The sequence below is a fragment of the Lytechinus pictus genome, chromosome 12 (assembly GCF_037042905.1).
Source record: "Lytechinus pictus isolate F3 Inbred chromosome 12, Lp3.0, whole genome shotgun sequence".
Taxonomy (NCBI): Eukaryota; Metazoa; Echinodermata; class Echinoidea; order Temnopleuroida; family Toxopneustidae; genus Lytechinus; species Lytechinus pictus.
The window spans coordinates 4,508,198-4,526,256 of NC_087256.1; the positions used below are offsets into that span (position 1 = coordinate 4,508,198).

General features: G+C 36.5%; 1 protein-coding gene across 1 annotated transcript; it reads left to right on the plus strand.

Moving 5' to 3' along the window:
- The first annotated feature begins 5,609 nt into the window (after nt 1–5,609).
- LOC129273399 (tyramine/octopamine receptor-like) lies at nt 5,610–14,835 on the plus strand. Its single transcript, XM_054910426.2, has one exon. The coding sequence runs from the start codon at nt 8,428–8,430 to the stop codon at nt 9,664–9,666; it is 1,239 nt and encodes a 412-aa protein (XP_054766401.2). The 5' UTR covers nt 5,610–8,427; the 3' UTR covers nt 9,667–14,835.
- The last annotated feature ends 3,224 nt before the right edge of the window (nt 14,836–18,059 follow it).

Genomic DNA, 18,059 nt, shown 5'->3' on the forward strand with positions numbered 1-18,059 from the left:
GAATGAAAGGCGGCGTAAACACGGCATCGACAATAGAGGACATAACCCTCTGATCAACCACGAAACGATCACGGATTGCCGACTCTCGTCGATGTCGCCTCCATCTCTTCACAGGCATTTCCTGTCTGGCGACAGATACCGACTGCTCCGAATATTGTTTTAGGTCTCCATCCAGCATTCCCAATGCAACTTCATTGCAGCATCGTGGATGACATTACCATTCAAGGTTCATAATCCACAACCTACAAGAACAAAATAAAACCGAAACCAATCTCGAGGTTGGATGAGAGTTGTCCTTGAGGTATTCGGTTCAACGTCCGATCCGTCTTGGAGTGGGTGGTACTCCGGAATTTCCGCCATATAATTATTCACTCCTAGGATGAAAGTCCTGTGATATGGGACTCTTGCCTTCATTGTTTTCTCTCTTCGCTTTATTCCCCCTTTTTTGAGGCATTTCAGTGGAAGAACAGAAGCAGCCACGCGAGACGGGGATGATATTTCCCGCCAAAGACGCCGTCTTAAGAAACCAGAGATGAAATTTTGATGAGGGTAGGGTAGTGAAAGTGACTGCCTCTGTCTCAAAGACATCTGAAGCAGGTCGGATTGTCTTGCATCATACCCATGTAAAATTAATGTAGGATTCAACAAATCGCTGTGTCTCGACCTCGTCTCAAGGTTGCATGCAATGTAAAATAGGCAAGGATTATCCATGAATGTATATACCTTCATGGATTCTCCGTGTTCATCATAACATATTTTGCATGTGTATCGTCTCCTGATTTCAGCATATGCATATACAATTCAAGTATTTGTTTTTACATAATTTATGTTTGGCTCTATTTGCCAATTCCTTCCTAAATTTCAATTTCTTTTGAAATGATATATCTATAAATCGGCCTTGTATTAAGATGACGTTTGTCAACATCTCTTGAATCTGGAATTTCTTGTTTTGTTACTTGCTCAGAGAAACCTTTTCCATGAAATATTTAACAAAGAAATAATAATATATTCTCTTTCGAAGTCAATGTAGGCGGCCTATAGGGTGTATTAAAATGTTTACTTCCTCAGCTGCAGGTCTGTTGAAATTATGATATAATTCCCTTTCATTTTCTATCTCATGCCATTTCGAGTATCTGAAATTCCAACTTAATCTCGTATCGGCTCCTACAAACACCAGTGAAGTGGACAAAACACAAACAAATACATGCTCCTTTATTGGTGAGGATCTGTTGACGAATTAAATGTCCGGAAATATAATTCCGTTTGCACCGCCTCTTCCATTTGTTCCAATTATTCCTATGTGGGTTAAATTGTATACTGCGGAATCTATATGTTTCTTTGTAAGAATTGGTACGGAATGTGAATACAAAGTAAGGCCGAAAAATTGCGGGAAATTACTTTTCAAGTTCACACTGCTACTACCATGAATACTGGTTGCTATGCTACCGACAGTTTTAGGTACCTGTCACAATAAAGCAAGATTGCTTACAAATATATATTTTTTCAATGTTATCCTTTAATTTCTATACTCACTTTTAACTGTTTCTCTCTCTATTTTTCTTCTTTCTACTTTTCTCTATCAGGCTCTCATACTCTCTTTCTCCCTTCTATGTCAAGAGTATATTTTTGGGCCTCCATAATCAACTACCCAACTTGGTCAAACTCTATTTCTTATATCGGTTTTCAGGCACGTATTTCCAATTTCTTTTATAAGGCTGTATGTTCAAAATCCTTTCAAAATTATTTTTTCCCCATTTAAATTAGAATATGCACAGTTTTATTTAGAAAAAACTGCTATATACTTCACCACAAATAAATTGTTTATCATATTGGTCATTTTCTAGTACTAGAATTGGCTCTCGGATATTACAATAAACATGTTTAAATGACTTACGTTGTCAGTAGTAAATTGTGAAGTGGAGTTCTTAATTTTCTACATTTCTTACATTTTAGCTCAAACTTTATACCAATCGTTAAATTTCCCTTTCGCTCAGATTTAAAATCTGCATTTTGTAAATCAGTCATCCAACTGAGGTGACACTGAAAAAGGTACACTGCAAAAACTCTGGTGTTGATTTAACACCAGCCCAGAATCTATATAATTATGTCCACATCAGAGAAGTGTTAAACAACACCAGTTTCGTTTGGTCTGACGCCAGATAGGTGTTTATACAACACCAATTAGTATTAAAACAGCGTCGGTGTGATTCCAAACTGATGTTGTTTCAATACTTCTCTGGTGTGGACATTATGTAGATTCCGGGCTGGTGTTAAATCAACACCGGAGTTTTTGCAGTGTAGTAAAATATGCTTCTGCAAAGATTCTCATCTTGATTTAATGACAATAGTTTTTGTAAAGCTATGTCTTTCTTTTTCTTTATCAAATTATTGAACTACCTCCATGCACGAGCTTTCTTCGGGCAATATTTTCATGAATTAATGCAAGGTTTTACGATTACAGTATTTCGTGTTCTTAAAACTAATAACCAAGACAGCATCATGTGATGTAATGACATCAGGAGACTTTAGTTATTTTGGCCACGTGATATCAAAACCCCGTCACGAATGTATCCGGATTTTTGCTCATACTTTACAATACAAGCCCAGATTACACGAACGCTTCTCGACAAAAGTGATATATGGGTGCATTAAGGGACTAGACTAGATCCATGATATATGAGTTCAAGCTTTATGTGGGCTAAACATAGATTTATCAGGAAAGCAAACTCCCCCAAAGCGTGTGGAATCGTGCAGGCACATAATATTTGGGCATCCATATCATCACATGTGTGAGTTGAAGGGATTATTGTGCGTTTGTAATATTATAACAACTCAGGGTTAACCTAAATTGTAACGACTAACAAAATCACTGTGCTTGACGTAGGTATTACCACAAATTCAAAGTCAAATTCCAGTCAGATTTAACGAACTTGCACAGTCACTTGAATTTTTTTGTGATAAAATTTCCTCACAACAGTGTTTGCCTTATTTGATCTTAATGCCACAAATCAGAGTTTGTTAATTTGTCTATAGACATCATGCTCTCTAAAAAAGAGATCATTACTTTTAGGATAGTGACTGCAAATAAGGTGTTGATTTGCAGCACTTGAAGTGCTAAAAACAGCATTTGACCTGCTCTATTGAGCACCTGAAGTGCAAAACATCAGTACCAGAAATGCAGTCACAAAAACGTGTTCTTAATAGGCACTTTATTATTTTTTTAGTATTAGGTAATTCAATTTTGGCATGACAGGAAGTGTTCGTGTGCGTGTGTGTGTGTAAGAGAGAGAGAGAGAAAAAAAAAGGTGAGGGATGGAGAGGGAGAGAGAAAGAGAGAGAGAGAGAGTGGGGCGAGGAACAAAGGAATAATGAAAAATATAAAATTACATTAAAATCTTGACTGGCAAAACATAACTGATTGCAATTATATAACATAATACCTTTTAACTAAAACAACAAAATGAGGAAGTGTATGGTTGCATAGTTATTAACATCGATATGAAATTGATAGTGTGCGTTTATTTCGCCAGAGGGTGACTGGTGGGCTCTAAACAAATTAGTAATTTGATTCATTCATGGACTTGAAAGTCATACCGTCCGCTATGTTGAATATTATTCATATCAATGATTCTAATTTTGTTGAAGAAATGCGCAATGTAATACCCTCTTTCCGATTGCCATTTATGACAACGCCGATCGAAACAAAATATAAAGCGCATCATTATTCCAGTATATTTTTTAATGTTTGGACCCCTTTGAAGACCGCCAATTTGGCCGAAGAGGGTATATCCAATCCACATTTTCATCCTACTTAATCTTGTGCAAAGTTCATTTTAACCGAATGGTCGTGGACGGTTGCACGGCCAATTAATTGTGAAAGCTTCTTAAGAATAAACAAAATTTATAATTCTTTCATTATGGAAGTAAATTATAACTTTGTATTAATTAGGTTAAAAGGGGGCATTCCGATATTCAGACCCTATGGAATGCACATAAGTAGATTTATTGTAAGAATAATGAACATTGATACATCCTTCGAGGCATCAACAATCTTTTGTAGGTATACTGGGAAATATTCCATTTGAATAAAAGGATTAGGGGTCCGTTTCATAAAATTTGTTGTAATAACGAATTTGCATGAACAGTTATAAGCTACCGAAATCGTTAAACCTGATTAGTTGAACGTAAAATTCATATAGAACGCGTGTATTTATTTATATGAAACAGGACGCAGGAGCAGCAAGACGAGAGAAGCATAATATTTAATGTCGTATTTTTGCAGCTATAGTTGTAGCAGAAATACCAATAGCGCTCTCTCCGGTAAAGATATGTCAGTTTACGATACTCTGCATTTGAGCTCATTTGGGATTAAATAAGACATTAAAAAGCGATTTAGAATATACAAAATAGAGGAAATAAGAAAAGAGATAATTATTTCATTTAGTTTATATGATAAAATTTGTGTTTGTCGTGAAAATAACATTAATCTTTGGGGTGAGGGAGATTGATTTAAGCAGGAAATTAAACTAAGGCCTACAGCAAATAACAATTTATGTATAGGAAATACAATAAATAATGCCTTCCAAACATTTTTATATATTAGGGACACATTGTGAACGAAGTTGAATCCAAAAAACAATTAAAAAACAAATTTTGAGTAGAATGTAGTTATCAAACTTAATGTGCATCATTGTTACAAGTCGCCACATTCTATAAAGAGTGAGATAAAATAGATATACAGATGAATAGATAGATAGATGGATAGATAGATAGATTGATAGATAGATATATAGATAGATAGATATATATATAGATACATAGATAGATAGATATATAGATATATATGTAGATAGATAGTTAGATAGATAGATGGATGGATATATAGAGATAGATATATAGATAGATAGATGGATAGATAGATATAGATAGATAGAAAGATAGAAAGATAGAAAGATAGAGATAGATAGATATAGATAGATAGATGGATAGATAGATAGATTGATAGATAGATATATAGATAGCTTGATAGATAGATATAGATAGATAGATAGAAAGATAGAAAGATAGAGATAGATAAATATAGATAGATAGATGTATAGATAGATAGATAGATAGATAGAAGGGGATAAGTTAAGGTAATATGGGAAGTTTATTGACCGATTAGACGGAGCAGAGGCAGAAGGAAATAAAAAGATGAAATAGAAAATGTGAAAGCGACATGGAGAGAGAAGTTCAAAAGGCTTGAGACAGGTCAGAGCAAAGGATAATTAGAGCTTGATAGAAAGAATAAGAGAAAGAGAGAGAGAGAGAGAGAAAGAGAGAGATGAATGGATTAAAAAGGTATATAATAAACAGGGGAGAAAATATCAGGGACGTAAAGACAAAAAATAGAGAGATAAAATACAGATTGGATGAGTGAGGAAGAGAGAGAGAGATATAGGAAGGAAAAGAGATTTAGAAAAAGACAGAAGAAAGATAGATAGAGAGAGAAAGAGAAAGAGAGGGGTGGAATGGGGGGGGGGGCAGCTTTATATATGAACCCAGTGATGAAGATCACATCTCTCCTATTCGTTATTATCATCCATCACGTGTTATTGGATGGCGTTATTCATCCTGTCACGACTCGGTGGGACGCACGTACAAAAAGCGCCTGTCTCTCCATGAGCGAAATCAGTTACGCTGAAGACACAGACAGACAATGAACGTCGTCTCCGCTTCTCAGTTCTTCGTGCCTCTTCATCTCTGTTTGATCATTGTTTCAACTTGATGTTAAAGGTTTGATTCTTGATTTATCTGGAATAAAAAAGACTATCTCTAGGACAAGAACTAGGATTTGCACAGTATACCATTTTCCTACAAGCTGGATATCATTTGGATATTAGTGGCGTCTGTAAAAAAAATAATAAAGGCAGGATGTTGTGAGGAACTTTCTTGGAAATCCGTATTGACACTTATGTCTGTTGTTTTTCTTAGATGTCTTGTTGGAGAGGGCAAAATGACATAATTTGTTTTAACTGAGATCAAACATTTAATTTCCACTGATTTTATCCTCAAAATCAAGAGAGACGGGAGAATCGATAAAGATGTGATAATCTGGACTGGAAACTTAAAAATAACACGACAAACATTACGATTTCCCACTGAGTTTGATGAAAACAGTCTGAGATTAAATGCCTCCCCTATGCTGAGATTAAAAATCGGCATTTAATGAAGTTGTTGTTCACTGAATTTGATATCGAGAGTAAGGGACTTGAACGTATCTCCACCGCAACTATATAAGATGCACCCTGCGGTGGTAGAAAAGGATTTCTGACAGACAATTGCACCAGATTCTCTCACCTATTCTGTTTCAAGGGGCAGCATCTACGTAGACAATTCCCGTCTCTTCTTTCATTTACCCCTTCCCCTCGAGCAGCACGGCTGAAGGTTTGTGGTGAGTTATTGAGGGCAAGATACCGCGCTGCCACGCTGGAGATCCAACCTAATGGTTATTGATCATCACAAGCACGAACACTAAACGAAAATCGATACGTTTGATATGGGACCCTCTATCGATGTAACGTATCTGAATATTCGACGAGCAGACCGTTATGTCAATCGCCTAAGCTTTACAGAAGAGGAAAATCACCAGATATAATTTCAAAAAGGAAAGAATTGTAAACTAGGATCTCCATTTCGCGGAGTCTTCTAATTTTGGCGGGCACCTCGGAGCACTTTCTAGACCGTGTCGATTTAACGTCATAAAATCGTCTGTTTAAAATTACCCAGACTCTGCAAGTTCGTACAATTTATTTATTGGAACCAAGGTATTCATGATGTGACAAAATTGCTTTTTATCGGATGTGTCCGAGAAAGGAAAACTCATTTCGTCTCATGTCTCCGTATTTGTTCTGAAATAGAATACATTTATTTGATTGCGCTCCCGCTCGTAAAAATAGCTGAGGAAATGATCAGCAACTGTTCGTCAACTCGGGGAGTTTATTGACTTGTGCCTGGGCAGCTTTCTCAAGAAGATTGATCGGACTTTAATCACAGACTTTTTGTATGATTATACACTTGTGACGCTCTTCATTGACATTTCATTTATAAAACTTCGTTAATTTGATATTTTGGGCGCAAAAGTGTACATAGTTAATCCCCCCCTTCGCCGTCGATCTCGAAAACTTTAACGATTTATACGTCAGTATGGTAGTAAGCTAATCCTATTGATACGCTGGATAACTCAACCTTTTTCCTGTAAAAATCTAGTCTTCAAGTTGATGGGTGGCTGAGGGAGAATCCGATGTATGGATGTCACTTCTTTGTGACCGCATTTGAGGAGAGAAGCGAGTAAGTGCATGCACCAGAGCGAATTTCTATTTCTTCATCAAATATTCGAAGCGTGGCTGCGAATTCAATTTCTTACCCAGATATGTGTGGAGGTAGTTTTTCGGTTCAGATGATCGAGTGCATTTGGCCCCGTAAATAATACGGCGGTGTTTGTAGTGAAACTAGTGGATGCGGTCATTGATACGAAGTGACAGCGACTGCCCCAAGTGCAGATAGAGGATCTCGAGATTCGGCAGAAAATGCCATTAAATGAGAAATACGTCATTCTAGCCTACAAGTGAGAATCGACCGTGCTCCGTTAAATTAAATTGACCGATCCTCTGGGAGTACTATTCGATTATTGCTTGAATAGAATACCCCGCGTGTGTACACATTTTGAAAAACGAGAAAATAGAGATTCGATTATGGAAGAAAAACTATTGGTACATGTGGATTGAAACGCACTTCAACAGCTTATACTCGACACCTTGGGGAAAAAGACCAATGCAACATAATCAGAAACGTTTGGAATGTTTCGTCTTCATTGGGACATTTTGATGACACGCAATATCTCAAATCTACGTTAGATATGGACACACTGATTCGACAGTAGCTAAGAGTAATAAGAGTTTAAAGAAGTGGTTACGCAATACACTCTTAAATAACCAAGCGTGGTGATGCACTTGGAGTAACGACAACTCCCCGTTCTATCTTTAGCTTCAATCATCGAGGACAAAAGAGTATGTTAATTGTGTTGATATAAGGCAGTCATAATTGTTCGCGTCTCCGCCATACACTGACAGCGATGCGGAAACGAGTTAAGAGAACACACTAAACCCTTTCTTGTCTCCCATCATCAGTGTTTGTTTGAGGAGGAACATATAAATCTCGTGCGGGTTTGTGCTCTCGAGAGGAGAGTGGGTAACCGGTGCATTGCTAAGATATTTATGAGTTATACCCCTCCCATCGAGAAGGAATTAGCTTTTTTACTTTAGCAGATGGATTAGTGAGAGAGAAGACGGTACTCTCATGAGCTGTCTTGTGAGATAAACATCTGCTACTGGACATTGATTTGTTTCATGTAAGCGTGAAGAGGACGTCGTCTCTACTGGGTTAGGGATGGCTAGCAACATGGATGGGTACGTTGAGGTATCCGGGGTAGTTGCGGAGAATACCACCGGGGACAGTATAAGTGATCTTGACCTGTATCCTCCAATGATGACCAACATTACTCACGGATCACCAAACATCACGTTGATCGCGTTCAAAGTGATTGGACTGACAATAATCATTCTCATCGGTGTAGTAGGTAACCTCTTAGTCTGTATATCTGTATGTAAGTTCCGCAACCTTCGAATTGTTGCCAACTACTTCATTGTTTCATTGGCCGTAGCGGACCTTGCGGTGAGTGGGGTAGTCATGCCCTTCGCGTTGTACCAGGAGGTTAACGGGTGGCGGTGGTGGTTAGGGGCATGGCTTTGTGATGTGTGGGTTTCCGTGGACGTCCTGACAGCGACGGCGTCGATATGGAACTTATGCGGTATTTCGGTGGACAGATTTCTAGCGATCACCAGACCCATACAGTATGCTAGAAGAAGAACACCGTGCATGGCTATGACAGTCATCATATCCATGTGGACAGTAGCTTTCTTGATTTCCATTCCTGCTCTCATTTATGTTGGAGGCTACGACACCGAAGGTACAGCTGAAGAATGTGCGTTAAACGTCAGTCCCATATTCCAAGTCATCAGCTCAGCATTATCATTCTACATCCCTTGTTTTATTTTGCTCATTGTTTATTACAAGATCTTTCGTTCCGTCATGGCTTTGAGTGCTAAGAAGCCAGGCTTAAGAGAAAAGATCCAAAGAGATGCCCCGTCCAAGGTGGTAACAATGCAAACAAACTTAAACACGGAGAGCAAGGACGACCTTGCTGTCAAACCTCAGAACGCCTTAACGGTGGAGAATAACGGTCGGAAGATGAGTAAACGTCCAAGCGACGACGCAAGCAGCGTTGCAGGAGCGCATCCGCCGACGATACCGTGTAAGCAGCAATATCGAGAGAAATCGTCAACGAAAAAGATCTCTGTTGCTCGAGAGCGTCGGGCGACGTCGGTTCTCGCAATCGTCGTTACGATCTTTATTTGTTGTTGGCTTCCCTTTTTCATCACGAACGTCGTGATGGGTCTGTGCAAAGACTGCAATATCACTTTCACAATCTTTAACAGCGTCACATGGATGGGGTGGTGTAACTCTGCTGCTAACCCTATCATCTATACTATCTTTAATCGGGAATTCCGCAATGCTTTCCATCGTCTCTTAACGTGCAATACACGTCAGCATTATGGGATGAGGTGATTTTATTCATGAATTTCGTAATCGTCATGATTTAAAATATTCCTTGCCAGAAATTTGCCACACATTTCTGATATCTCATTCTAGTGTTTATAAAATCGAAATGTATATATATATATAATGGTTTTACAATTCTCTCTCATTCGGAGCCCGTTTCTACTTGTAATCTTTGTTCATACACTATTCAAACTTGCCGACAACTGATCGGAGAGGCGTTACTCTTTGCTTTCATATTTCTACGATGAGTGTCCGGAGCAGGTGTTTGGAGGGAAACACTCACTGGATATGTGCCGAGGAAGATTGCTAGCCGATGTTTTCACGCGTAAGCGAAATGTTCGTAGTGGTTCGCAGATGGGGAAAATCCATTGTATGTTTTTTCATGAGCAGGCGAAAGGTGTTACAGTGCGAGATGAATTCGAAGTGTTAAACCATATCAGGCATGAAAACAATAACCTAGTGTGAGGATCATGCTTCCTATTATATCGCAGAGACTAAAGTGATAAACTATATTTCAGTTCGATTGTCCGTTAGGACTATTACATCATCACTCCACAAACTATCCCAGATGACTCTAGTAACGTGCAACGTTTTGAAAGTTACTTCCTTCCGAAATACAAACCCCAAATCGGTCAGATAATGGAGCAGTTAAGCTTCAAGAAAACTAGAGATGAAAGAAACGTAGTCACCGATGGTTACCACCTCACAATGTATATAATCTCTACTCAATAATGAAGGAAACAGAGTAGTAACGTTGCATTACAACGAAACAATCGAAACTGATTTTTGATCACTTCTGCTATTAAAACATGGTTATAAAAGAAGGAGAGAGAATAAAGGAATGGAAAACATGTGTGCGGACAAAAACGACGAAATGATGTTGCGAAGATTAAGTGATGATGGATGATAAAGGGAATGATGAAGATTCTTTGACAACTGGACATGCATATCTGAACATGATTGTGCATTTTATTCTATGAATACCTCTTGTTTGAGCCATGGAGTATATAGCTACTTAATGATGTATTTTAATTACGTAATTCAATTAGCATGATTATGTCTCAGAAAGCTGGGCTTCCCATGTGGGGTCAAAAAGCCCTTGAATGCATTACGTGTTGCGAGTAATGATGGCGTAATGAAATGATATGTTTTGACATTTTTATGGCGCTCAAGATTTAGATACTGTGCACGATTTAAAAAAAATACCCCATAAAAGCGTGAGCGATAAGCAAGTGAGAGAAATGATGTCTGATAGTTATTTTCATGGATTTGGTTGACAATTTGATATTTAGATAGTCATCTAAAAAGAGGTTACCATAAAAATCAAACCATAGAACTATTGATCAGATTTTAAACGGAATATGATGCAATTAATGATGTTGAAAATTACCATACAAACTAGTAACAAAACACCCATGGTCGTCCAAATTGTCTTGTGTCTCCAGTCCCCACCTGCCATTCATATACCAGTGATATTAAAATATCTGAAGTACTAAATTTTGATTCAAACTTCAAATATACAATATAAGCACACTCAGTTGTAATGTTTTGGCTGTTATTGTCTCCATCCTAGAGAAGAAAATATATGTTTGTGTCTAATCTACATTATGCTATGTTTATTCAATAATAATAATGAAGCAAAGGGAAATGAGAGCCTGTCATCTTCACACATTCAATGATTTTATTGTCATTTGAAGATTTGTTTAGTTAAGGTCATGGATATATATTCACTAAGCACAGTGTTTTTTCTCATAATTTTGTCATGCATTTGTATTCTAAAGACAAGTGTAGCGATTGTATGCACACATTCACGACAAGGGAGAAATTTTAGATTCAGGTACATCATTGGAACATTTGTCATACATTCTTCCCACGTAATCAATACGGATGTGTTTCATTTTGAGAATGCTTTGCCCACCACATTCATCAAACATCGCAACAAATTGATGTTTTGGAGGGCTTGAAGAATGTGTAGTGCTCTCACGATCTATCAAACTTTGCTATGGTGTGTCTGAATATCCTGTATAGCGCTTATTCTTGATACAGAACTTATATCACCCTTTTAATATTCCACACAGAGCATTGATGTGCGATGTATTCACGATATAACCAATCAATACATATCCGTTCCACCTGTTTTTATGATTTTATTTTATGAAAGTATCAAACTCTTCTTGAAATTAGGCTGCAGCCTTGGACGCAACGTACAGCTGAAATTTACGTTATTACGTCGTAATATACAACGCCAGCGTGTGATATCAATGTCCTATAACATATTTACTGTCTGAAGTCTATTTCAAATGATTAAAAATTAAAAGTTAGATGTGGTCGTATTAAGGGTGTTTATAACGGTTTACATGAATTGTGGAAACAAACGACTGGTGATGTTGATTTCATCTTATCCTTTCTATTTTCGGAATATTCAAAATGTTAGGCCCCTAAAGTCGTATCTACCGTTCAAATCATGAAGATGTTTGTTTTTGCATAAAATGGAAAATACTTGAATTCTTAAAGAATTTTAAATTTTTGATAACCACTATGGCATACTGCATCTGGTTTCGATAAAGATAATAATACATGATAAGAATAGAAATAAATGTCCAATGAAATCTTACCTTCAAACAAATTTTATCTGCATATTCATTTCTATTTGTTTCGTGAAACGTTTTGGGTGAAAATGTTTCCCTTCCCCATGATGGAAATATCTTCCAATTTTCTATTTCATTGATATGATGGCAACAAAACTTCAGTCTCGAATTGTCTTCCTTCTTTTCCTTTCCCTTTAATATTTTTCCAGGTTATTAAATCCTGTGCATTTCTAATTTTAACTGCAATGAAAATACCTAACTGCATAGTCATGATAACAATTTATTCCTAAGCTAGATATTTGGGGCTTAAATCGTGTTTGACAGATCCCATTGTTTTGATTTATGAGTACCCAAATTGGAAAGCGAGTGGGACAAATTGATTAATACTACACTCTGCCAACCAAACAAATGAAGGTGAAGACTACAGCTTTCTAAAAAAAACACATTTAGCTCCGATTTTCTAACATTGAATATGACAAAATTTGATACCAAAAAATCCAAAATTTCACAAAGGTAAACAAAGGTTATACTTTGTAAATTACTATTTAATTTATAATTTATATATTTTTTAAAAGCATAGCCGAATAGCCAAGAATATCATACATGTAAGTATTTTTTATCCGTTGTTTTATTACTGATTTTTTTTTTTAGTATTCATGTCCTTCACTTGTCATCTTTTTTTTCAGAAATGAATCTTTACCACCGATCTGATTTGTAACAATAATGTACTGTAATTGAGTCAATCTTGATACATGTGAATTATAGCTTTAGTTAAAATTTTAATCATTTAGACATGATTATTCAATTATAATCATAAATCATTATAATTAAGGAAGGATTTAGATATAAGGCGTAAAAATTAGACGACATTTAAAACAATGTGCATAAAAAGAGGAAAAGAGAGAGAGAGAGAAGGGGGGGGGAGGAGAAATTACATTACAGAAAAGGAATGACGAATGAAAAAGATAAAGAAATAAGAAAGAGATACAGTCAGTGCATGGGGTGAGGAGTGAAAAAAGATGGACAGAGAAAGGTAACGAGAGCATGAGATATATAGGGGGAAAGACAGAGAGGGAGGGAGATACGACATAACATTAGAGAGGAGAGGGGGAGGGGAGATATGAGGTGTGGAATGTTGATGAAGGTATTGGGAAGGCGAGAGAAGGCTGAGAAGAAGAGAAAGAAGAAACGAATAACAAGAAGAGGAGGAAGGAGAAAGTTTTTTTTTTTTTAAGAATTAAAGGCGGAGAGGACGTGAAGTTACAGGGAGTGAGAGAGGGGAGGAGAGAGGGAGGCGATGAGTTCGTTGCAAAATTAATAGATTGGTAAGAGTGTAAAGACAAAACAAAGTGAGACAGGTGGGGAGAGACGGGAAAAGATGACAATGTCCTCACATTCACACCAACGAAACCGACCCCAGACCGATCAAACAATTAAGTTACATTCAATAACATACCAGCTAGTGGTTTGGATTCGGTTATGTTGGTGTGAGACTGAGAAAAGGAATGAGACAAGAGGAGAGATATAGAAAGAAAGGAAACTTTGCTCTATAATACTAGAGAACTAGAAAAAAGCAGCAGTAAGAGAAAGGGAGAGAGAAAGGGAAAAGAGAATAAAGATAAGGGATAGAGAGATAATGAGGGGGAGAAAGGGAGAGAGAAGAAAAAAATGACAGGGAGGGGAAAAATAGAGGGGGAGAGGGAGAGAGGGAGGGATGAACTAAATTCCTTTCCCAATATTTGTTATGTATCATTCTGTATAGTACAGGTTTCTGACTCAAATTAAGTTGATGAAAAATATGTATTTTTTTTTCATTTCTCACGTCTGCCATAATGTCCTTGTCTTATTGCTATACGGAAAATGGAACTGTGAGACAAATTAACAGGTTTAAACCATTAAACACAAATCTATCAGTTTATGTTTCTAATGTAATGGTGCTTAAATGCAATAACTTTCTCTGTGTACGAACCTACTAAAATATGTTTGATATGAAACGTTAGAATTCGATAGAGGTGTTGTGTGAGATGCAGGCTTGTGGGCTTTTATTTTCCTTCGTGCCGTCATTAAAAATCAAGTACAATTACACTTTTTGTTAATTTGTGGACGAAATTCTAGGCCTTGTTTGAGGTTATACAGTCATGTATTACGATATTGAGAAGATGTGCATATCATTACCGTTGTACTTACGTTCTATTGTATTTGTGTTGTCACGGTGTTATAAGTCACGGACAGACGTGAGGTTGTCGAAGAGGAAAGCATAATTTCTTTGAAGCTATCATAATTTCTCGTCTGATATCATTTATTTCCCTCAAATTTGAGTTTGATCACAATTATTATTTGATATTTCATTTTTTTGCCAATATAATACCCGCCAAAATGTAGCAACACAATCTTGCCTCTATCGCGTTTCTGTATAACCTATATAGAGCTCTATTTACGAGTAAGCTAATATTGTAGTCATGATGATAATCTATGACGTACAACACAACGAATTAATCATGACATTTTATTACTTACCTTCTGTAAAATATCAACGTTGTATACATAAAAGTTGTGAATATACGATTAAAATTACACGTATTTTTCCTTCACTAAACTGCTGCTTTTATTCATCTTTTTGTTCTTTTCTCGTCTACAAGGAAAATGGAATGGGAGTGAGGTTGTTGTAAATGCGCATGTGTAGATCATTACCTCGACTTTCACACCACGGGTGATATTATGCATTCATGAGACTGTGTAATAAATGAATGGGTTTAATGTAAAGGCAGGCAGTTATACATACTCCTTTCTTTTGATGTTTGCCGATGTAAAACCTCAGTCACACACTGACAAACTTACACCAAAAAAAGACCCTCAAGCAACAAGTATATATATATATATTATATATATACTTTTACAAATTCTTTTTTTTTTTTTATCTTGGCTCTAGTACATAAAACCAGCTTTTGAAACTACCCTACCTCTGCAGTGAGCCCCACCTCAATGCATGAAAAAATTGTCACAATTTTTTTTTTTTTTTATTCACGAAAAATTTATGAAACAAGGTCTAGCTCAACGTAATAAAGATTAAAAGGAAAAAAATGGTACGGTTAATTTTATGATCGATTACACTGTTTGATCAGTGTAATCAATTTAAATATAGAAGATACGATCAAAGGATAATCTAATCTTATAAGACTAAGGTGATCGTCTCGTTTAGTGGTCTACTGTGATAACATTTTGATGTAATAAGTAAAACCTCCACTTAACAAAAATGATCCAAGCTAGGGAGCGTTTCATGTCATCCTGGTCGGATGTTTTATCTGACAAGTTCTTCTGTTTCATCCGAAAGTTACCATATATAGTAGCGGTACTCCTCAACCAATCAAGATAATCGTAGTTATTACCCCATTTCCTGCACATGCGACAGTCTGTATAAACATTACAAATTTCTTGGTAATTTTGAGACATTTAGTTTGAAAAATAGAACGGATCGGCATACCAACTGCAAAAGGTATAGCTCGTATCTTTCCTCCTCTAAATGAAACATTTTGTTACGATCATTCTCAAAGTTATGAGACCTAAGCTACCTGTCACCAGGAGTCTTATTCTAAAACAGAACAAATCTGGTGGAAGTCATCACTAAGTGCGTGAAATGACTCAGGCGTCTAAATATCGTGTTTGATTTCAGTCACGATTTCTTTCCGCCATTTCTCATGAAGAAAATTGACGTAGATTCTATTCCAACATGGTGTTCTCCTTATTGTCTTTTTTGGTAGGTACTTGAGGGAATAATTATTTCGAGATGGGTTTGATATTACGGATGCTAAGCCAATGCGGGTTTAGAGGGATTCCCGCATGCATCTTGCATCGCCATGAGATATTTGTTAGCCATGGATGTTTGCGTGTGCTATATTTCATCATTCACATCATATTAGCATTTGGTTTGTATGGGCGAGTATCTATTACTGCCGTAGACATGTCATATTAAAGTAATATCGCATGGTTCGATGCTATTTCTGGTTCAATAGTAATTCCAAGACGATCAAAGACATATCATATAATGATTTCCTATCATCAAACTCTGACCGTGGATGCTTGGAGGTTAGATTCCGCGGCGCAGACAAAGACATTATTCAGTTTGATTATCGTGAACGGTTGTATCGCTTATAATAGATAGCCTTCACGTAGAACTATGGAAGATCAGATTCATATGAAATTGTTTCCTGATGAAACGAGTAGAATCGGGTTTATTCTTTTTGTATGTACATAAATTATGTACGCAAGTAATATGTATCAGGAAGGACACGTGAGACCATTTTCATTAGAGGTGCAAGTAAAGACTGCGTAAATACTGACATGTATCAATAAGATTATGATTATTTATGATTTCATATCGTTAAGTTGAATTCAAACGTACCAAATGGGGGCATGCCCCAGTTATTTTCGTTGTATTAGAAATCTTTACAACTCCTCCAAAAATAATTTTAAGATTAAAAAAATGCTGAAAATATATCAATCTCAATTAAAAAAAATTGCCTTCAAAATGCTCTCGTGATTATATCATTATGATCCATATGCTCCCTCGCAGGTATATATTATTTTTTTTTGTCGTAAAGAATTCTTCCCAAAGGGGGGAAAATCTCGCAAACGACCTTGGTATAAGGACAGTAAAAAAAAATCAATGATAATTAAAAGTTTGTTTAAAAATAACGAACAAGCTATGGCAGGTGATCAACTGTTTTTATTATAACAGGTAGAAGCACTTGAAGATAAGACTGCAAAACTTTACATCAATGAGACAGCCTTACTACAAATAACGACTGAAAGAATCGGAGGTTGGAGAGATGATTTGTAAAGTAACCAAGAATGGAATAAGAGGTCAATGTATATTGCAAAGTATGCTCATTCTCAGTGGACAGTACGCTGACCTTCATAATACAATTCTTTATAATTTCCATTCAAACACAATATAAAGTAATTGATATCAGATACAAATTAAATATATATATGGTTGCATGCCTACAGAAAAAACGAGTACAATAAGAAGACGAAAAAAAAAGGAGAAAGAAATGAAGACGAATGGGCGAAAAAACAACAACATTAAAAGTATTCAAGATAAAGAAAGAGAAGAAGAAGAAGAAGGAGAGGAGAATGGAAGGAGAATAAGTAGACAAACTAATAACGATAGCCTTTTTCCATGAATTAGTTTTCTTTTCCAAACCCTAGATGGATGAAAGGCTTTTTAAGTAATGGATAGTAAACATTTATGTGAGGACGAGGGGAAAGAGATACATCGATAGTGTGTAAATATTGACTTCCATGCAGAAAGGCAACATACTCAATAATTAGGTCACCCAGAATACGTGCGAGTATACGGAAATACTGAGTTTTATCTAAAAGCACGAATGTAAAATGCATAGCAGGAATGCAAAATGGATGACACTGCTAATAATTACGAGTCCAATCAAAAATATGAGTTTAATGTGTAAATGATCGACTACGCTGGTATCAATCGAAAACGATTCGAAATTTCTTAAATGATTCTGAACAAAACATGCTATAGAAGAATTGGAAAACAACTTTTATTCGTGTATACGTTACCCTTCAGACTTATAACTTCTCATCTGTTTTTATCTGTAATCGATGTAGCGCCACTAAGGGCCCAAATTTCCAGATTCTATATCACGAGTATTTTGAAAATGGCATTCGGGATCACCTACCATGCTACAATGCAGCACAAACTAAAAAAATGACTAAAATGTTTTTGGTATTGTTTAATCTCAGACATTTGATTTCATTTCAATTTAGTTTGTATCGAAAAAATCCCAA

Excerpts from the sequence above, each read along its gene's own strand:
- LOC129273399 (XM_054910426.2), top strand. The coding sequence starts at position 8,428 with ATGGCTAGCAACATGGATGGGTACGTTGAGGTATCCGGGGTAGTTGCG.